The 17,387-nt window shown below is 34.3% G+C and overlaps 1 protein-coding gene across 1 annotated transcript in view; it reads right to left on the bottom strand.

Moving 5' to 3' along the window:
• Nucleotides 1–17,387, bottom strand: part of LOC145307222 (patronin-like) — a 30,871-nt gene that overhangs the window by 11,998 nt on the left and 1,486 nt on the right. The window contains exons 3-14 of the mRNA XM_080149599.1: nt 16,895–16,953; nt 16,464–16,545; nt 15,612–15,671; nt 14,947–15,053; nt 13,086–13,145; nt 10,542–10,610; nt 9,421–9,495; nt 7,936–8,011; nt 6,791–6,953; nt 6,299–6,387; nt 5,311–5,382; nt 4,368–4,478 (exon numbers count right to left, since the gene is read on the bottom strand). Of these exons, the coding sequence (XP_080005725.1) occupies nt 4,368–4,478; nt 5,311–5,382; nt 6,299–6,387; nt 6,791–6,953; nt 7,936–8,011; nt 9,421–9,495; nt 10,542–10,610; nt 13,086–13,145; nt 14,947–15,030 (799 nt within the window). The 5' untranslated portion in view covers nt 15,031–15,053; nt 15,612–15,671; nt 16,464–16,545; nt 16,895–16,953. The remainder of the gene's footprint in view (nt 1–4,367; nt 4,479–5,310; nt 5,383–6,298; nt 6,388–6,790; nt 6,954–7,935; nt 8,012–9,420; nt 9,496–10,541; nt 10,611–13,085; nt 13,146–14,946; nt 15,054–15,611; nt 15,672–16,463; nt 16,546–16,894; nt 16,954–17,387) is intronic.

The following is a 17,387-nucleotide window of genomic DNA, read 5'->3' as shown; positions in this document are numbered from 1 at the left end:
CTTTAGAATGGTATACAATAGGTTAGGTTAGGTTAAGATATGAATAAACAACTAAGCCCCCCGCAGGGGTTAGGCATTTGAAAAACCTTTAGGATGGTATACAATAGGTTAGGTTAGGTTAAGATATGAATAAACAACTAAGCCCCACGCAGGGGTTAGACATTTAATTAACCTTTTAGATGGTATACAATAGGTTAGGTTAGGTTAAGATATGAATAAACAACTAAGCCCCCCGCAGTGGTTAGACATTTAATTAACCTTTAGGATGTTATACAATAGGTTAGGTTAGGTTAGGTTAAGATATGAATAATCAACTAAGCCCTCCGCAGGGGTTAGGCATTTAATTAACCTTTTAGATGGTATACAATAGGTTAGGTTAGGTTAAGATATGAATGAACAACTAAGCCCCCCGCAGGGGTTAGGCAATTGGAAAACTTTTAGGATGGTATACAATAGGTTAGGTTAGGTTAAGATATGAATAAACAACTAAGCCCCCTGCAGGGGTTAGGCATTTAATTAACCTTTTAGATGGTATACAATAGGTTAGGTTAGGTTAAGATATGAATGAACAACTAAGCCCCCCGCAGGGGTTAGGCATTTGGAAAACCTTTAGAATGGTATACAATAGGTTAGGTTAGGTTAAGATATGAATAAACAACTAAGCCCCCCATAGGGGTTAGGCATTTGATTAACCTTTAAGATGGTATACAATAGGTTAGGTTAGGTTAAGATATGAATAAACAACTAAGCCCCCTGCAGGGGTTAGGCATTTAATTAACCTTTTAGATGGTATACAATAGGTTAGGTTAGGTTAAGATATGAATGAACAACTAAGCTCCTGCAGGGGTTAGGCATTTAATTAACCTTTTATATGGTATACACTAGGTTAGGTTAGGTTAAGATATGAATAAACAACTAAGTCCCCCGCAGGGGTTAGGCATTTTGTTAACCTTTAAGATTGTATACAATTGGTTAAGTTAGGTTAAGATATAAATAAACAAATAAGCACCCTGCAGGGGTTAGGCATTTAATTAACATTTAAGTTGGTGGTACTCATTAGTTTTTACTAAGGTACCCAATTAGGAAGGTGTGTAGGTATAGTTTTTACTAAGGTACCCAGTTAGGAAGGTGAGTAAGTATAGTTTTTACAAAGGTACCCAGTGAGGAAGGCGTGGAAGTATAGTTTTTACTAAGGTACCCAATTACGAAGGTGTGTAAGTATAGTTTTTACTAAGGTAACCAATTAGGAAGGTGTGTAAGTATAGTTTTTACTAAGGTACCTAATTAGGAAGGTGTGTAAGTATAGTTTTTACTAAGGTACCCAATTAGGAAGGTGTGTAAGTATAGTTTTTACTAAGGTACCCAATTAGGAAGGTGTGTAAGTATAGTTTTTACTAAGGTACCTAATTAGGAAGGTGTGTAAATATAGTTTTTACTAAGGTACACAATTAGGAAGGTGTGTAAGTATAGTTTTTACTAAGGTACACAATTAGGAAGGTGTGTAAGTATAGTTTTTACTAAGGTACCTAATTAGGAAGGTGTGTAAGTATAGTTTTTACTAAGGTAACCAATTAGGAAGGTGTGTAAGTATAGTTTTTACTAAGGTACCCAATTAGAAAGGTGGGTGACCCTGGTTGGTTGTTTATGACTGGGTCTACTCTTACTTTGCCCTTTGGGAACCTTTTTTTTCTTCCATGGTTATAAAACTATGGGTACCAGAATAATATACAGTTTACTATACCTTTCCATGGTGATAAAACTATGGGTACCAGAATAATATACAGTTTACTATACCTTTCCATGGTTATAAAACTTTGGGTACCAGAATAATATACAGTTTACTATACCCTTCCATGGTTATAAAACTTTGGGTACCAGAATAATATACAGTTTACTACAACCTCCCATGATTATAAAACTTTGGGTACCAGAAATTAATATACAATCTATTGTCCCGTGCCATGATTATAAAGTTTTCTTTTAGTGCCAACCTTAACTCATAATGAATCTCACATGGAGTTACTTGCACAAAGCTTGAAGAAATGGTTATGTGTATGGCCTGTTTAGGCTAGGTTAGGTTGAGTAGGGGTGTGTGAGACCCTGTTTGGTTGATAATTATTGGTTTAATTCAGAACCGTTTTTTTCTATATATATATTGAAAAGTGCCTAAGTGCCATCCTTAACTCATAATCAAACTCATCTGAAATGGTTACTTGCATTGGCCTGTTTAGGCTAGATTAGGTTGAGTAAGGGGATGTAAGACCCATTATGGTTTTAACCGTTTTCTACTGTACCATAACCATTCGGAACCAGTTTTTTTCTTAATATATATTGAAAAGTGCCTAAGTGCCAACCTTAACTCATAATCAAAAACTCATCTGAAATGGTTACTTGTATTGGCCTGTTTAGGCTAGATTAGGTTGAGTAAGGGGATGTAAGACCCATTATGGTTTTAACCGTTTTCTACTGTACCATACCCATTCGGAACCAGTTTTTAAATTATATATATTGAAAAGTGCTTAAGTTCCAATCTTAACTCATAATAAATCTCATTTGCAATTACTTACTAAACTTTAGTTTTGGACTGTGTATAATGGTTAAGACATGGACCTAAAAACTAGCCATGTGACCTAATGAAACATGTCTAAACTTTCCATAATTTTCTTTATATATATTTAAAAGTAGTTAAGTGCCGACCTTAACTCATAATGAATCTCACATGGAGTTAGTTACACAAAGCTTGAAGAAATTGTTACTTTTATGGCCTGTTTGGGCTAGGTTAGGTTGAGTAGGGGCATGTGAGACCCTGTTTGGTTGTTACAGTTTTCTACTTGTACCATTCCCTGTAGTAACCAGTTTTTTCTTTATATATATAAGTGCCTAAGTGCCAATCTTAACTCATAATAAATCTCATTTGCAATTACTTACTAAACTTTAGTTTTGGACTGTGTATAATGGTTAAAACATGGACCTACAAACTAGCCATGTGACCTAATGAATCAGATTTAAACTCTCCATAATTTTCTTTATATATATCTAAAAGAAGCTAAGTGCCAACCTTAACTCATAATGAATCTCACATGGAGTTACTTACACAAAGCTTGAAGAAATTGTTACTTGTATGGCCTGTTTAGGCTAGGTTAGGTTGAGTAGGGGCGTGTGAGACCCTGTTTGGTTGATAATTATTGGTTTAATTCAGAAGTGCCAACCTTAACTCACAATCAAATTCATCTAAAATGGTTACTTGTATTGGCCTGTTTAGGCTAGGTTAGGTTGAGTAAGGGGATGTAAGACCCATTATGGTTTTAACCGTTTTCTACTGTACCATACCCATTCGGAACCAGTTTTTTCTTAATATATATTGAAAAGTGCCTAAGTGCCAACCTTAACTCATAATAAATCTCACTTACACAAAGTTTGAAGAAATGGTTACTTGTATTGGCCTGTTTAGGCTAGGTTAGGTTGGTTAGGGGTGTGTGAGACCCTGTTTGGTTGATAATTATTGGTTTAATTCAGAACCGTTTTTTTCTATATATATATTGAAAAGTAGCTAAGTGCCAACCTTAACTCATAATAAATCTCATTTGCAATTACTTACTAAACTCTAGTTTTGGACTGTGTATAATGGTTAAGACATGGACCTTCAAACTAGCCATGTGACCTAATGAATCAGATTTAAACTCTCCATAATTTTCTTTATATATATCTAAAAGTAGCTAAGTGCCAACCTTAACTCATAATGAATCTCACTTGCACAAAGCTTGAAGAAATGGTTACTTGTATGGCTGTTTAGGCTAGGTTAGGTTGGGTAGGGGCGTGTGAGACCCTGTTTGGTTGATAATTATTGGTTTAATTCAGAACCATTTTTCTATATATATATTGAAAAGTGCCTAGGTGCCAACCTTAACTCATAATGAATCTCATTTGCTATTACTTATTAAACCTTAGTTTTGTACAGTGTATAATGGAACAGCCAGTTGTTTGACATGATGTAGGTTAGGTTAGGTTAGGTTAAGACAAGGACCTACGAACCATCCATGTCTATCAATCAATTAATCAAACAATTTATCAATCTATCAATCAATCTATCAATATATCAATCTTTCAACCTATCATTCAATCAATCAATCAATCAATCTATCACTTAATCTGTCAATAAATATGTCAATCAATCTATTAATCTTTCAATCTATCAATCAATATATTAATCAATCAATGAATCTATCAATCAACTTATCAATCTATCAATCAATCAATCTATTCATTAATCTATTCATCAATCTATTCATCAATTAATAAATCAATCTATCCATAAATCAATTAATAAAAAACTTTGGGTACTGGTGGGGTACTATGGGTACTCTTACCTCTGCCTGACCTATAACCAGACGTGGTGCTGGAAATATCTGAAGCTCTGTCATCAAACTCTGTCTCCCCCCTGTGACTGCCATACTCGGATCTGTGTCCTCCAGAAAGACCTTAGTTAGATAGATAATTAGATTGATAGATAGATATATAAATAGAGAACTTTGTCTCCCACCTGTGACTGCCATACTCGGATCTATGTCCGCCAGAAAGACCTTAGTTAGATAGATAGATAATTAGATTGATAAATAAATAGATAACTCAGTCTCCCACCTGTGACTGCCATACTCGGATCTATATGGACATTTGGACATTCTGGTAATGATTATAGAGTTGCTACGCTTTCTAAATCGTACCTAACTACTACAGGAATCATCATGCAAAGTTTGAAATCGATAGGACAATTCTAACATGCCTAAATTAACGAATAAAAGCTATCTATTTCGGACGGACCGACCCTAATTATAGAAAAGCTTCGCTTTTAAAAAGCAGAATTTTCAAAGAAAAGTAATTTTTTATGATAGATAGATATTTCAGTCTCCCCCCTGTGCCTGCAATACTCGGATCTGTGCCCCCGCCAGAAAGGCCTTAGATAGATAGATAATTGGATGGATGGATATATAGATAGATACTCAGTCTCCCCACTGTACCTGCCAAGGGGAAAGGAGCTTTTGATTGCACGACCTTTGTCTGAGAAATTCTAACTGTACATGGTAATACGTTACGCATGTTTATGAGCCAGGGCATTCTTCCCATTTACTTTAACTAGAAATGTCGCGCACCTGACATAGAAGCAGTTAGGAACCATTTTTAACGTCTTTAGTTATGACGCGGTGTTGGGCCGTGATTTGAACCTATCACCTCTCAGACGACGAGCGGATGCGTTATATGATGATAGACATACCCAATGATGATAAACAAGAGCATCCCTTTAGTAAAACTAACCTGTACCTCTACGTAGACCCAGGGGTAAGGAGCCAGGACCAAGATTGCTAACACTGGATGATTTACTGCGTCCTACAAAAAAAATGGTTAAAAATTTTTGGGCACCAACAATAATGAATGTAAATTATACGTGGATATTATGAAAAGGGGAAAAATTGGCGTCATTTATTGGTCAGTTCGGTCATCCAGTGGGAGGGGATGGATAAAGTTGGTAGAGGGAGGGGATTGTTATTTCTATCCAGCTAAAAGTTTCACTTATTAGAGTACATGATAATCTGGAAGGATACTATCATCACACTCACAACATAAAAAAACAATTAATTTTTTTTTAAAAACTAAAAGTGGGGAGAAGAGTTCCAGTTTTGTTGTTGGCCAAGTACCCAAAGTTTTACAGCCGATGAACAAGAAAACATGGTTGTAAAACTTTGGGTACTATGACAATTTAAACTCCAATGACCTCTCATTCCCAGATTTATCTATCTATATCTAATGCAGATACTCTACTTAATTTCTGTACGTCCGTAAGTACGTCTGTCACCCGACAAAAGTCAGGGATCTAAAGGGATAAGACAAAAGCCATTACATTGATATCACCCATCCCCAATAGTAATAAACAAAATTACCCATTCTGTGGATTACTTTTAGTGATTGAAACGTTTGGACACTCAACCAATCAAAATTCAAGAAAAGTCCCAATGCAAATGAATAGGAAAAGGTTTTATTATTATAAAACTTTGGGGACTAGTGTGTAAAATACCTGGTGAAACAGGGATCTAAAGCAATAAGACAATGGCCAATAAATTGATATCCATCCCCAATGGTGATAAACCAAATTACCAAATTAATATTAGTGGTTGAAACGTTTGGACACTCAACTAAATGAAACAACCAATCAAAATTTAAGTCAAAAGTCCCCAAAGTTGTTAGGCAAACGAATAGGAAAACATTATTATAAAACTTTGGGGACTAATGTAAAAGTAGAACTGACCTATATGGCCAAGACCTCTAAGCCCAGAAGAAACGCCTCCATAAAGTTCTTCATCAGCTAGAGATGAATTACTGCCCCTTCTGTAATTTCTAAAATTAAACATAATTAGTGGTATTAATGGTACACAAACTTACATAATTAGAATGGTACCCAAACTTATATTATTATATTGGTACCCAAAATTATATAATTAGAATGGTACCCAAATAAAAAGGATTAAATACCCCTTCTGTAATTTCTAAAATTAAACATAATTAGTGGTATTAATGGTACACAAACTTACAAAATTAGAATGGTACCCAAACTTATATTGTTATATTGGTACCCAAACTATAATATATTGATAATTGGTACCCAAACTTATGTAAGTAGAATAGTACCCAAACTCACCTTGACCTTGAAATATTGAGATTGGAATGGTACAGTATTATAGGCAGCTTTCTGCTGTAGTAAAATAGTACCCAAACTTATTTAAACGGTACCCAAACTCACCTTGACCTATTGAGACTTGAAATATTGAGATTGGAATGGCTGCCCCGAAGACCGCTGGATGAGCGCGTAACTTGTCCACCTGTCCGTCCGTCTGGCAGGTCGTCAGAATCTACATGGATGGTTCGCGGCCGTGGTTTCATACCCCCAGCTCCAGCAGATCTAGCCAACCACAAGTTTATTTTACACATTTTTTATAAAAGTCCCCAAAGTTTTTAAGTCCCAAAGTTCATATAAAAGTCCCCAAAGTTTTCATAAAAAGTCCCTAATGTTTTTAAAACCTTTAAAGTATCAATATAAGGATCTACTGCAGTTCACGGTAAAATATTGCTGGTTAGCAATATTTCCAAAAATCTATGAATTTTAAAGTCTGCTAGCTGCCAAACGGCTGAACATACAGATCATACCTGCACACAATTTTAAGCGGCATAAGAAGGCCTTCAAATAATCTGGAATAGCTAAGATCCAATTATGCACAGGGAAAGCTTCACTGAAGAAAAAACGCGTAAAATAGGTCTTTTACGCGCATTTCTCTGCACTGCGAGATTATGATAAGTATGCATTATTGATTTAAGGCTATTCCAGATTATTTGTATCCTTCCTATGCCGCTTGAAACAATGTGCCGGCATGATCTGTACGTTCAGCCGTTTGGCAGCCAGCAGCCTTTAAAATTCATAGATTTTTGGAAATATTGCTTACCAGCAATATTTTACCGTGAACTGCAGTAGATCCCAATATAATTTACAGTGCACTGAATCAGGAATCTAAAGGGACAGGACAATGGCCGCTAAATTGTTGTACATCCCCAATGATGATTTAAAACATTGCCCATTCTGTAGATTAAACTAAATTGATGAAACGTAACCGTTTGAACACTCATTATATGTGTAATATAATTTTTTATCGGCCATTGTCTTATTTCTTTAGATCCCTGGGTAATTGTGAGAGGAGGGGGTTATGGATCCAAAAAATCTTAAAACTTCGTGAAATTCATCATATAAGAATCATTAATAACCTATCCTCTCAGTCCAAAGATGAAGCCTAGTTGCCAGGTTTACGCAAATGTGTCAAAACTTTGCCCCCCCCCCCCCCCTTGTATACAAACACTAGAAGGGTATCCAAAACTCATGTAAAAATAAATTCCTAGGTCGCATTCTTGGTCCAGTTTTGTTAGAACTAGTTGGGGGAGGGTGGCTGGGGGCTTTGTCTTCCTTCTCCAGCTCCTGAATAGAATAGGAATATGTAAATATTGGTCCTTTGGTGGTTTTAAGCTATTTTATTGAGGGGTGAGAGACACTCCCACCAAAAAAGAGAAAAAAAACCTGAATAAAATAGAAATATGGTGTTTTAATCCTTACATTAAACTAACAGTATCTGTCTTTTTGTCTGTCTGTTTGTACCAAAGGATCTTTCTAACCACTGAACTGAAATGGTTCTTCCTTAAAGCTGCCCTGTAAAGACAAACACACAGACATCATGTTACTTTAGTATAAGGATTTACTGCATCGTATTATAAACACATGAAAAATCACAAGTTTAAACCAGTTTTGTTAGCCTAACGACCAGGCTAACAAAACTGGTATTAATTTTATAATTTTTATTTTAATATTCGTGGAAAATTGTCTGTAATACGATGCTATACATGAAGTTTCAGTATGGCTGAGTACCGGTTCAAATCCAGCTGATATAATTCGGTTTTCGAGGCCATACTGAAAATAACTATTCTGTACCTTTTTAATCTGAGTAATTTTGTATATCATCAATTTGGGATGTACATCAATTTATCGGTCATTGTCTTATTCCTTTAGATCCCTGATTTAAGTAGCCCTGTGCGTTTTAACCCTTACAGATCAAGCCCCAATTCCCACCTTAATAGATCGGGAGGGGGGGGGGGGGGTCATATTGACCCCCCCCCCTCTATCTCGGCTCCTGTTACAGTTAGAGACATATAAATTTTTCTGGTGGTTCCAGGCCAGGCCAGGCCAGGTTTCCTATCCCTTATCCCTGGGTGGTTCATGTGTATTTTTACGGCAAATAACGGAAACCGCCATTTTCGGCAGTTAAACGGCGGTTGGCGGCGCCAATTAATAATTTTATCTATTTATTGTTGCTCAAGAATTTACCAAAAAAAATTATAGGTCTTTAGCTGTAATAGAAGCCACAATATTCATGATATATGTCTGTAGTAAAAGCCGGACAAAAATCGGTCATAAAGTCGGTCAGGGAGCGGTCAAACGGTCATAACACCACTTTTCTCAGAAGGTCATTGATATCTAAGTATTCACCAAAAAATTTTTTAGGTTTCTACCTTATACACAAAAGTCATAATGTAGAAATTAAGATTTATTTAGATTTTTTTCTAAATTTGGTGCCACCTAACCGACTTTGACGCCACGACCGACAAGGACCAGATATCCTAATAAAATCAACTCTTGCTGACGTATAATTACTAAACTTAAAAAGTCACGAACTCACAACTCTCTATCTTATCAAAAAAAATTACATTGAAAAAACTAGAGGGAGGGGGGTCAATATGACCCCCCCCCCCCCCCCCGATCTGTAAGGGTTAAGTCTGCTAGGAGCGAAGCTTTAGGTACATGCATAAAACTTTGGGTACTAGAACTTTGGGTACCTTTTTAATCTTGTATTGTTCAAATATTTCCTCTCTCCGCCGTTTCTCATCTTCCTTCTTCTTGGCTTGCTCCGCCTACCAAATAATTGTTATTTTAATATTTGTGGAAAACTGTCTGTAATACGATGCAAAAAGAACCCCTTCTAAGCCATACTGAAAAATCATGTAACAGGCCTTTCATTTAAACATTTAAAGATAAACATAGAAATTATTTTCCAGTATGGCTTTGAAACTGATTAATATCCACTGGATTAGAACTAGTTCTAAGCTATACTGATAAATCATGTATCATATCATAATATATCCAGTTTTCTAATATAAGTTTTTTTTAGGCACATGCCATCAGCATCTCGGGGCTAACAAAACTGGCTTTTATCTTTTAATTGTACACTTTTATATCCGTGGAAAGCCCTATCTATGTGATAAAACCTATTTTTAATTATCTATAGACAGCTTTCCGCGGATATATCTTAAAGTTTAAATTGTTTTTAATACGATAACACCACAATTCAATAAAAGTACCCAAAACTTTTGAGCCAATAAATAAAACAACGTGGTTATAAAACTTTGGGTACCAGACTACTTTACAGTTCAAGTTTCCCCCTCCCTCCCTGACTAAATGACGTCATTATATGGCTCAAAGGGAGGGAGGGGACATTGGGTTGTTTATTGCACTAGTCCTCAAGGTTTTATGATAACTTTTTCTTATTCCTTGGCTTAACAACTTTGGGGAATTTTATCAAATTTTGATTGATTGATTGATGAAGTGTTCAATTATTTTTATCTACAGAAGGGGTAATTTTGTGTATCATCATTAGGGATGTACTTAAGTTAACCAGCCATTGTCTTATCCCTTTAGATCTCTAAGTAGTAGGGTTGGGCCGGATTCTTTTTTAGCCGGATACCGGATATCCGGCTGATTTCTAATGCCGGTTCAGGCCGGATATCTGGCCAACGTTCGATATCCGGCAAATTACCAGATATCCGGCCGGATAACCGGATATCCGGCGTCAAAAATCAGCCGGATATCATGTAACCGGATAGTTTTAATATCCGGTATCCGGCCGGATATTGAAAATGACCGGATATCCGGCGCAACCTTACTAAGAAGCTGAGCTCACCTTTTTGGCTTCTTCGTCTTCTCTTCGCTTTCTCGCCTCCTCTTCGCGCTTCACCCTCGCCTCTTCAGCCTAGAATAGTACCCAAACTTGTATAATTGTAATGGTACCCAAACTTATATAATAATAATGGTACCCAAACTTATATAATTATAATGGTACCCAAACTTATATAATTATAATGGTACCCAAACTTATATAATTATAATGGTACCCAAACTTATATAATTATAATGGTACCCAAACTTATATAATTGTAATGGTACCCAAACTTATATAATTATAATGGTACCCAAACTTATATAATTATAATGGTACCCAAACTTATATAATTGTAATGGTACCCAAACTTATATAATTATAATGGTACCCAAACTTATATAATTATAATGGTAGCCAAACTTATATAATTGTAATGGTACCCAAACTTATATAATTAGAATAGTATCCAAACTTATATAATTATAATGGTACCCAAACTTATATAATTGTAATGGTACCCAAACTTATATAATTGTAATGGTACCCAAACTTATATAATTGTAATGGTACCCAAACTTATATAATTGTAATGGTACCCAAACTTATATAATTATAATGGTACCCAAACTTATATAATTGTAATAGTACCCAAACTTATATAATTGTAATGGTACCCAAACTTATATAATTATAATGGTAGCCAAACTTATATAATTGTAATGGTACCCAAACTTATATAATTGTAATGGTACCCAAACTTATATAATTGTAATGGTACCCAAACTTATATAATTATAATGGTACCCAAACTTATATAATTGTAATAGTACCCAAACTTATATAATTGTAATGGTACCCAAACTTATATAATTATAATGGTAGCCAAACTTATATAATTGTAATGGTACCCAAACTTATATAATTAGAATAGTATCCAAACTTATATAATTATAATGGTACCCAAACTTATATAATTGTAATGGTACCCAAACTTATATAATTGTAATGGTACCTAAACTTATATAATTATAATGGTACCCAAACTTATATAATTATAATGGTACCCAAACTTATATAATTATAATGGTACCCAAACTTATATAATTGTAATGGTACCCAAACTTATATAATTATAATGGTAGCCAAACTTATATAATTGTAATGGTACCCAAACTTATATAATTAGAATAGTATCCAAACTTATATAATTATAATGGTACCCAAACTTATATAATTGTAATGGTACCCAAACTTATATAATTGTAATGGTACCTAAACTTATATAATTATAATGGTTTCCAAACTTATATAATTATAATGGTACCCAAACTTATATAATTATAATGGTACCCAAACTTATATAATTGTAATGGTACCCAAACTTATATAATTATAATGGTACCCAAACTTATATAATTAGAATGGTACCCAAACTTATATAATTAGAATAGTACCCAAACTTATATAATTGTAATGGTACCCAAACTTATATAATTATAATGGTACCCAAACTTACATAATTGTAATGGTACCCAAACTTATATAATTATAATGGTACCCAAACTTACATAATTGTAATGGTACCCAAACTTATATAATAATAATGGTACCCAAACTTATATAATTATAATGGTACCCAAACTTATATAATTATAATGGTACCCAAACTTATATAATTATAATGGTACCCAAACTTATATAATTGTAATGGTACCCAAACTTATATAATTGTAATGGTTCCCAAACTTATATAATTGTAATGGTACCCAAACTTATATAATTGTAATGGTACCCAAACTTATATAATTGTAATGGTACCTAAACTTATATAATTATAATGGTACCCAAACTTATATAATTATAATGGTACCCAAACTTATATAATTATAATGGTACCCAAACTTATATAATTGTAATGGTACCCAAACTTATATAATTATAATGGTACCCAAACTTATATAATTATAATGGTACCCAAACTTATATAATTGTAATGGTACCCAAACTTATATAATTATAATGGTACCCAAACTTATATAATTGTTGGTACCCAAACTTTTAATTGTATGAAATAGGATAATGTGCAATCTATGTCTGTCCGCCTGAAGCTTAAGATCTAAGTAACCACTGAACCGATAGGGCTCCTCTACTCTTCAGGGAATATACCTACTGGTCCTGTGGTGGTTTTAAGCTATTTTATTGGTGGGTGGGACACCCCTAACCCCCCCAAAAATAAATTGTTTTTAGGCAGTCACTTCACATAAAATGGCAGCATCAGAAATACACAATTTTTTCTAAAAATTACCTCTTGGGGCTTCGCCTCTAGAGGCTAGGGGCGAAGCCGCTAGTTTATCAAATAGGAATAGTGTTACAGAATTGCTTTCCACTCCTTCCCTTTAACATTGTCTCCTCAGCCTGTACCAATATAATAAAACTTTGGGTACCTGTTGTTTTCTCTTCAATGTCATCATCTGCACCCACTCCAACTTTGGGTACTAATATAATAAAACTTTGGGTACAAATATAATAAAACTTTGGGTACTAATATTATAAAACTTTGGGTACCTGTTGTTTTCTCTTCAATGTCATCATCTGCACCCACTCCAACTTCTTATCATCCAGCTTCTTAATAAATACACTTTAGCATGACAAAAATATTTTGAATGTGTGGAAAAAATACATACTTAAGTGTAAGAAAATGCATTTGGAGTGAAGCTTTTCGCGGATATAGAATGTACAATTATAAGATTAAAACCAGTTTTTTTAAGCCCCGAGAAAAGAATTAAGAATAAATATGTAAGAAAATGTATTGTGAGTGGTGAAAAAATGTATTTGGAGTGTGGAGGGAATGTATTGGAAGTGTGGGGAAAATGTATTGTGGAGGAAATGTATTTGGAGTGTGAAAAAATTTATTAAGAGTGTGGGAAACATATTGCAAGTGTGGAAGTGCAAGAAAAAAATATTTGGAGAAAGGGGAAATGTATTTGGAGAGTGGGAAAATGTATTTGGAGAGTGGGAAAATGTATTTGGAGAGTGGGAAAATGTATTTGGAGAGTGGGAAAATGTATTTGGAGAGTGGGAAAATGTATTTGGAGAGTGGGAAAATGTATTTGGAGAGTGGGAAAATGTATTTGGAGAGTGGGAAAATGTATCTGAAGTGTGAGGAAAATATATTTGGAGAGTGGGAAAATGTATCTGAAGTGTGGGGAAAATGTATTGAAAAAATACCTACTGAATTATGGGGAAAATGTATTTAGAATGGGGAAAAATGAATTGTGCGTGGGGATAATGTCTTGGAAAAATGGAAAAGTATTGTGCCCATGGAAAAATGTTGTGGAGTGACTATGGAAGACTATATTCAAAAGTAAGAAATAATTCACTTTTTGAAATATTCAGTCAAAGTTTGGACAGTTTCCCGACATATATAAAGGTAGAGAAATAAGAAATAAACATAATTAGTGAATATTATCGTTCTACAACTGTTTTTGAGCCTTAAAACTTACACCTTTACGCAATTTTGGCACAATCTACCTTTCCCATAGAATAGCTATTTCTTTTATCGTATTATAAACGGCTTTCCGCAGATATAGAATCTACAATTATGAGATTAAAACTAGTTTTTTATCCCCGTGGTTCCAAAGGCACCGGCTTAAAAAACTGGTTTTAATATTATGCTTGTACCTATATTCGTAGAAAGCTAGACATAGTTTTTTTCGTATGGATGAGAACCGGTTCCTATCCACCGAATTCAAATGAATACGAGAAAATTCTTTAAGATATGAAGAGAAATACCTAGACTTTTTGAAGACAATTGTTTTAAAAGTCATTAGGACAGTAGATAAGACAATTATTATTCGTATTGAAATATATAATTAGTAATTATATAAAAAAAAACAAGGATGACAACATCCATAAAAGCGAAGCACTGAAACGGTAGGACAAACGGACATTAACACTTATATAGTGTCATAACTGAGTCATCAGAATATAAATGTATAAGAGTTGAATATACAGGATAATGTTTAAGGACATACTTACATTTTTAGGACTTGATTATAAAGATGCTTCGCTTATAACACTATACTATGTTGTCCCAGGAATCAACATATCAAAAATCAGATCAATCGGATGATTAGATCACATAAAAATTTGATATTAAAAAAGTAGAAAAATCAACATGTTAAAAATGGACGTACGGACTTTTTGGTAATGATTATAGAGTTGCTACGCTTACTAAATCGTAACTAACTACTAAAGGAATCACTATGCAAAGTTTGAAATCGATAGGATAATTCTAACATGCCTAAATTGACGTAAAAAGCTATCCACTCTATTAATACGGACGGACGGTCGGAAGGAAGGACGTACGGATCGACCCTAACTATAGAAAAGATGCGCTTTTAAAAAGGATAAAAGGATTTGTTACCGCTGAATTTAGGGAAGGATTTGCCTCCTGAAAATTATCTCTAATTTTATCAAATAAATCCATACATTTTGACTTCTCTATCATACACTTGGGACAATACTCCTCTGTTAAAAACAATTATTGATTCAGTTATAATAATATTAGGGGCTACGCCCCTATAGAGGCCTCCAGTGGCACTTTAAATTTTTTGTTTGTTTGTTTGTTAAGTCTCTATGATACCTATCTATGCTGCTCTTAAGTAGGGTTTGGCCGGATATCCGGTCATTTTCAATATCCGGCCGGATACCGGACATTAAAACTATCCGGTTACATGATATCCGACTAATTTTTGACGCCGGATATCCGATTGTCCGGCCGGATATCCGGTAATTTTTCCGGATTTCGAACGTTTGCCAGATATCCGGTCGGAACCGGATATCCGGCATTAAATATCAGCCGGATATCCGGCTTAAAAAGTATCCGGCCCAACCCTACTCTCAAGTTTCTACGATACCTAGCTATGTTGCGTAGGAGTCTTTAAACATAATTTTTTTTGTGATTCGTAGAGACTTGAAAGCCACATGGACAGGTATTGTATCATTTTTTAAAAACATTTCAAGTGCCCCTAGAGGCCTCTAGGGGGCGTAGTCGCTAGTTTTTTATAAATTAATCAAATATCATTCCTGGATCACAAGCGCCAACTTTGCTACACCTCAACAAAGCCTCTGGGGAGTTTATATTTGCCTACAATCAATTTCAACCATTTTTAGTCACGTGTCACAAAATAAAGCCCTGCTATTGGTTGAAATGTATTCATATGATAAACATAAAGACTTCCTATTGGCTAAATTTTAGTCACGTGACAAAATAAAGGACTGCTATTGGTTAATAGGTCATTGTAGTGAACAATACCCAAAGCTAACAAAATCCAGAGAGAGGGAACATTAGACTGTTTAATACACTAGTCCCCAAAGTCTTATAATAACGTTTTCTTATTCGTTGGCCTAATAACCTTGGTGACTTTATTGTGTTTCTATTAGTAGGTCTATTAAGTTGTGTGTCCAAACGTTTCAACCACTAATTATAATTCAAATAAAGGGGTAATTTTGTGCATCATCATATGGGGTGTACTGTACATCAATTTATTAGCCCATGTCTTTTCCCTTTAAATTCCTGATAATGTTATTTTTCATTGATACAATGTTGTCTATTTTAGAAATAATATCATTTTAAGTTTAGCAATGTAATCTTATGGTTTAACAAAGTCATCTTTAAATTCAACAAAGTTGTTTTTAATTTTAACAAATTCTTCTTTAAATCTAACAAAGTTGTAAAGGGGTAGTTTCACGAAATGCATTCGAACTTAATTTAGTGAACCGCATATTTTTTGCTAGTTAATGGGTTTAACTATATTTATATGGCATATATTTGAAAGAATTTCAATTTTCTACCACGTAGTTTTGAAAATATCAAGACTTAAAAATCGTATTTTTGTGAAATATGCAATTTAAAAAGAAATTTAGATGGTTGAAATTCCTTGAGAACATTGGAGCATTTGGAGCAGAGTTTGAGTATGGGCTGCTGTATCTCCGATATCTCACACAGGACACACAATTCACTGGCGGGAAAAAAAGCTTTTTAACGATGTTCTAAACGTTTGCCAGAAATCTTCTGAAAAGCAAAGTTGTAGTTTATTGATTATACTTTCATTTGTTACTTCGGCAATTTTTTGTCAGATCATCCCTTCTATGATTTTTTGATTTTTTATTATTAATATAAACAACCTTTAAGAAACTTTACTATAAAGTAGAACCATATTGGTTCAGCAGTTAGCGAGATCCTTTGCTGCAGACAAAAACCTTACTACTTTGTATGATAGGATAAATAAATCAATGTAGCCTATATCCCAAATGATTTGCTGCAACAAACATATTTCTATAAATTTTGTTGTTAAAAAGCTTAATTTCCTTTGCGAAGATGAATTTTCATTTTGGATGTTGGAATATTGATCTCTAACTTCTAGTTTTCCTAAAAGTAATTTCATAGTTGTATATCTAGATATTTATAGATAGATAACTGGAAAGATAGATAGAGAGATAGATAGAAAGATAAATAGAAAGGTATATAAAAGATATGTAGATAAATAGACAGACAGATAGATAGTTTGTTTTCTTGGGAAAGAGGGTCAATTTTGTTACGTAATTCTGTAAAATTAGGTTTTGGGTTCTAGTCAAATGTTCGGGTATAGTCCCTTTCGTGACAACGCCTCTTAAGTTGCGTTTAGTCGTATTTTCAAAGTAGATTTTCTCCTATTTCTAGCCCATGCGGGAGGCTCTAACCCTGAGGGACCAATTACCTACCACTAATTTGAAATAACCTATCAAAAGCTAACGTGAAAATACGATGATACGCCCCTTATGAGGCGTTGCCACGAACGGGACTATACCTAAATGTTCTTATCT

This window comes from Acartia tonsa, chromosome 15, assembly GCF_053477335.1.
Source record: "Acartia tonsa isolate MP-2025a chromosome 15, ASM5347733v1, whole genome shotgun sequence".
NCBI lineage: Eukaryota > Metazoa > Arthropoda > Copepoda > Calanoida > Acartiidae > Acartia > Acartia tonsa.
Note: the sequence above shows the minus strand (reverse complement) of the source record. Positions and strands in the feature narration are given on the sequence as shown.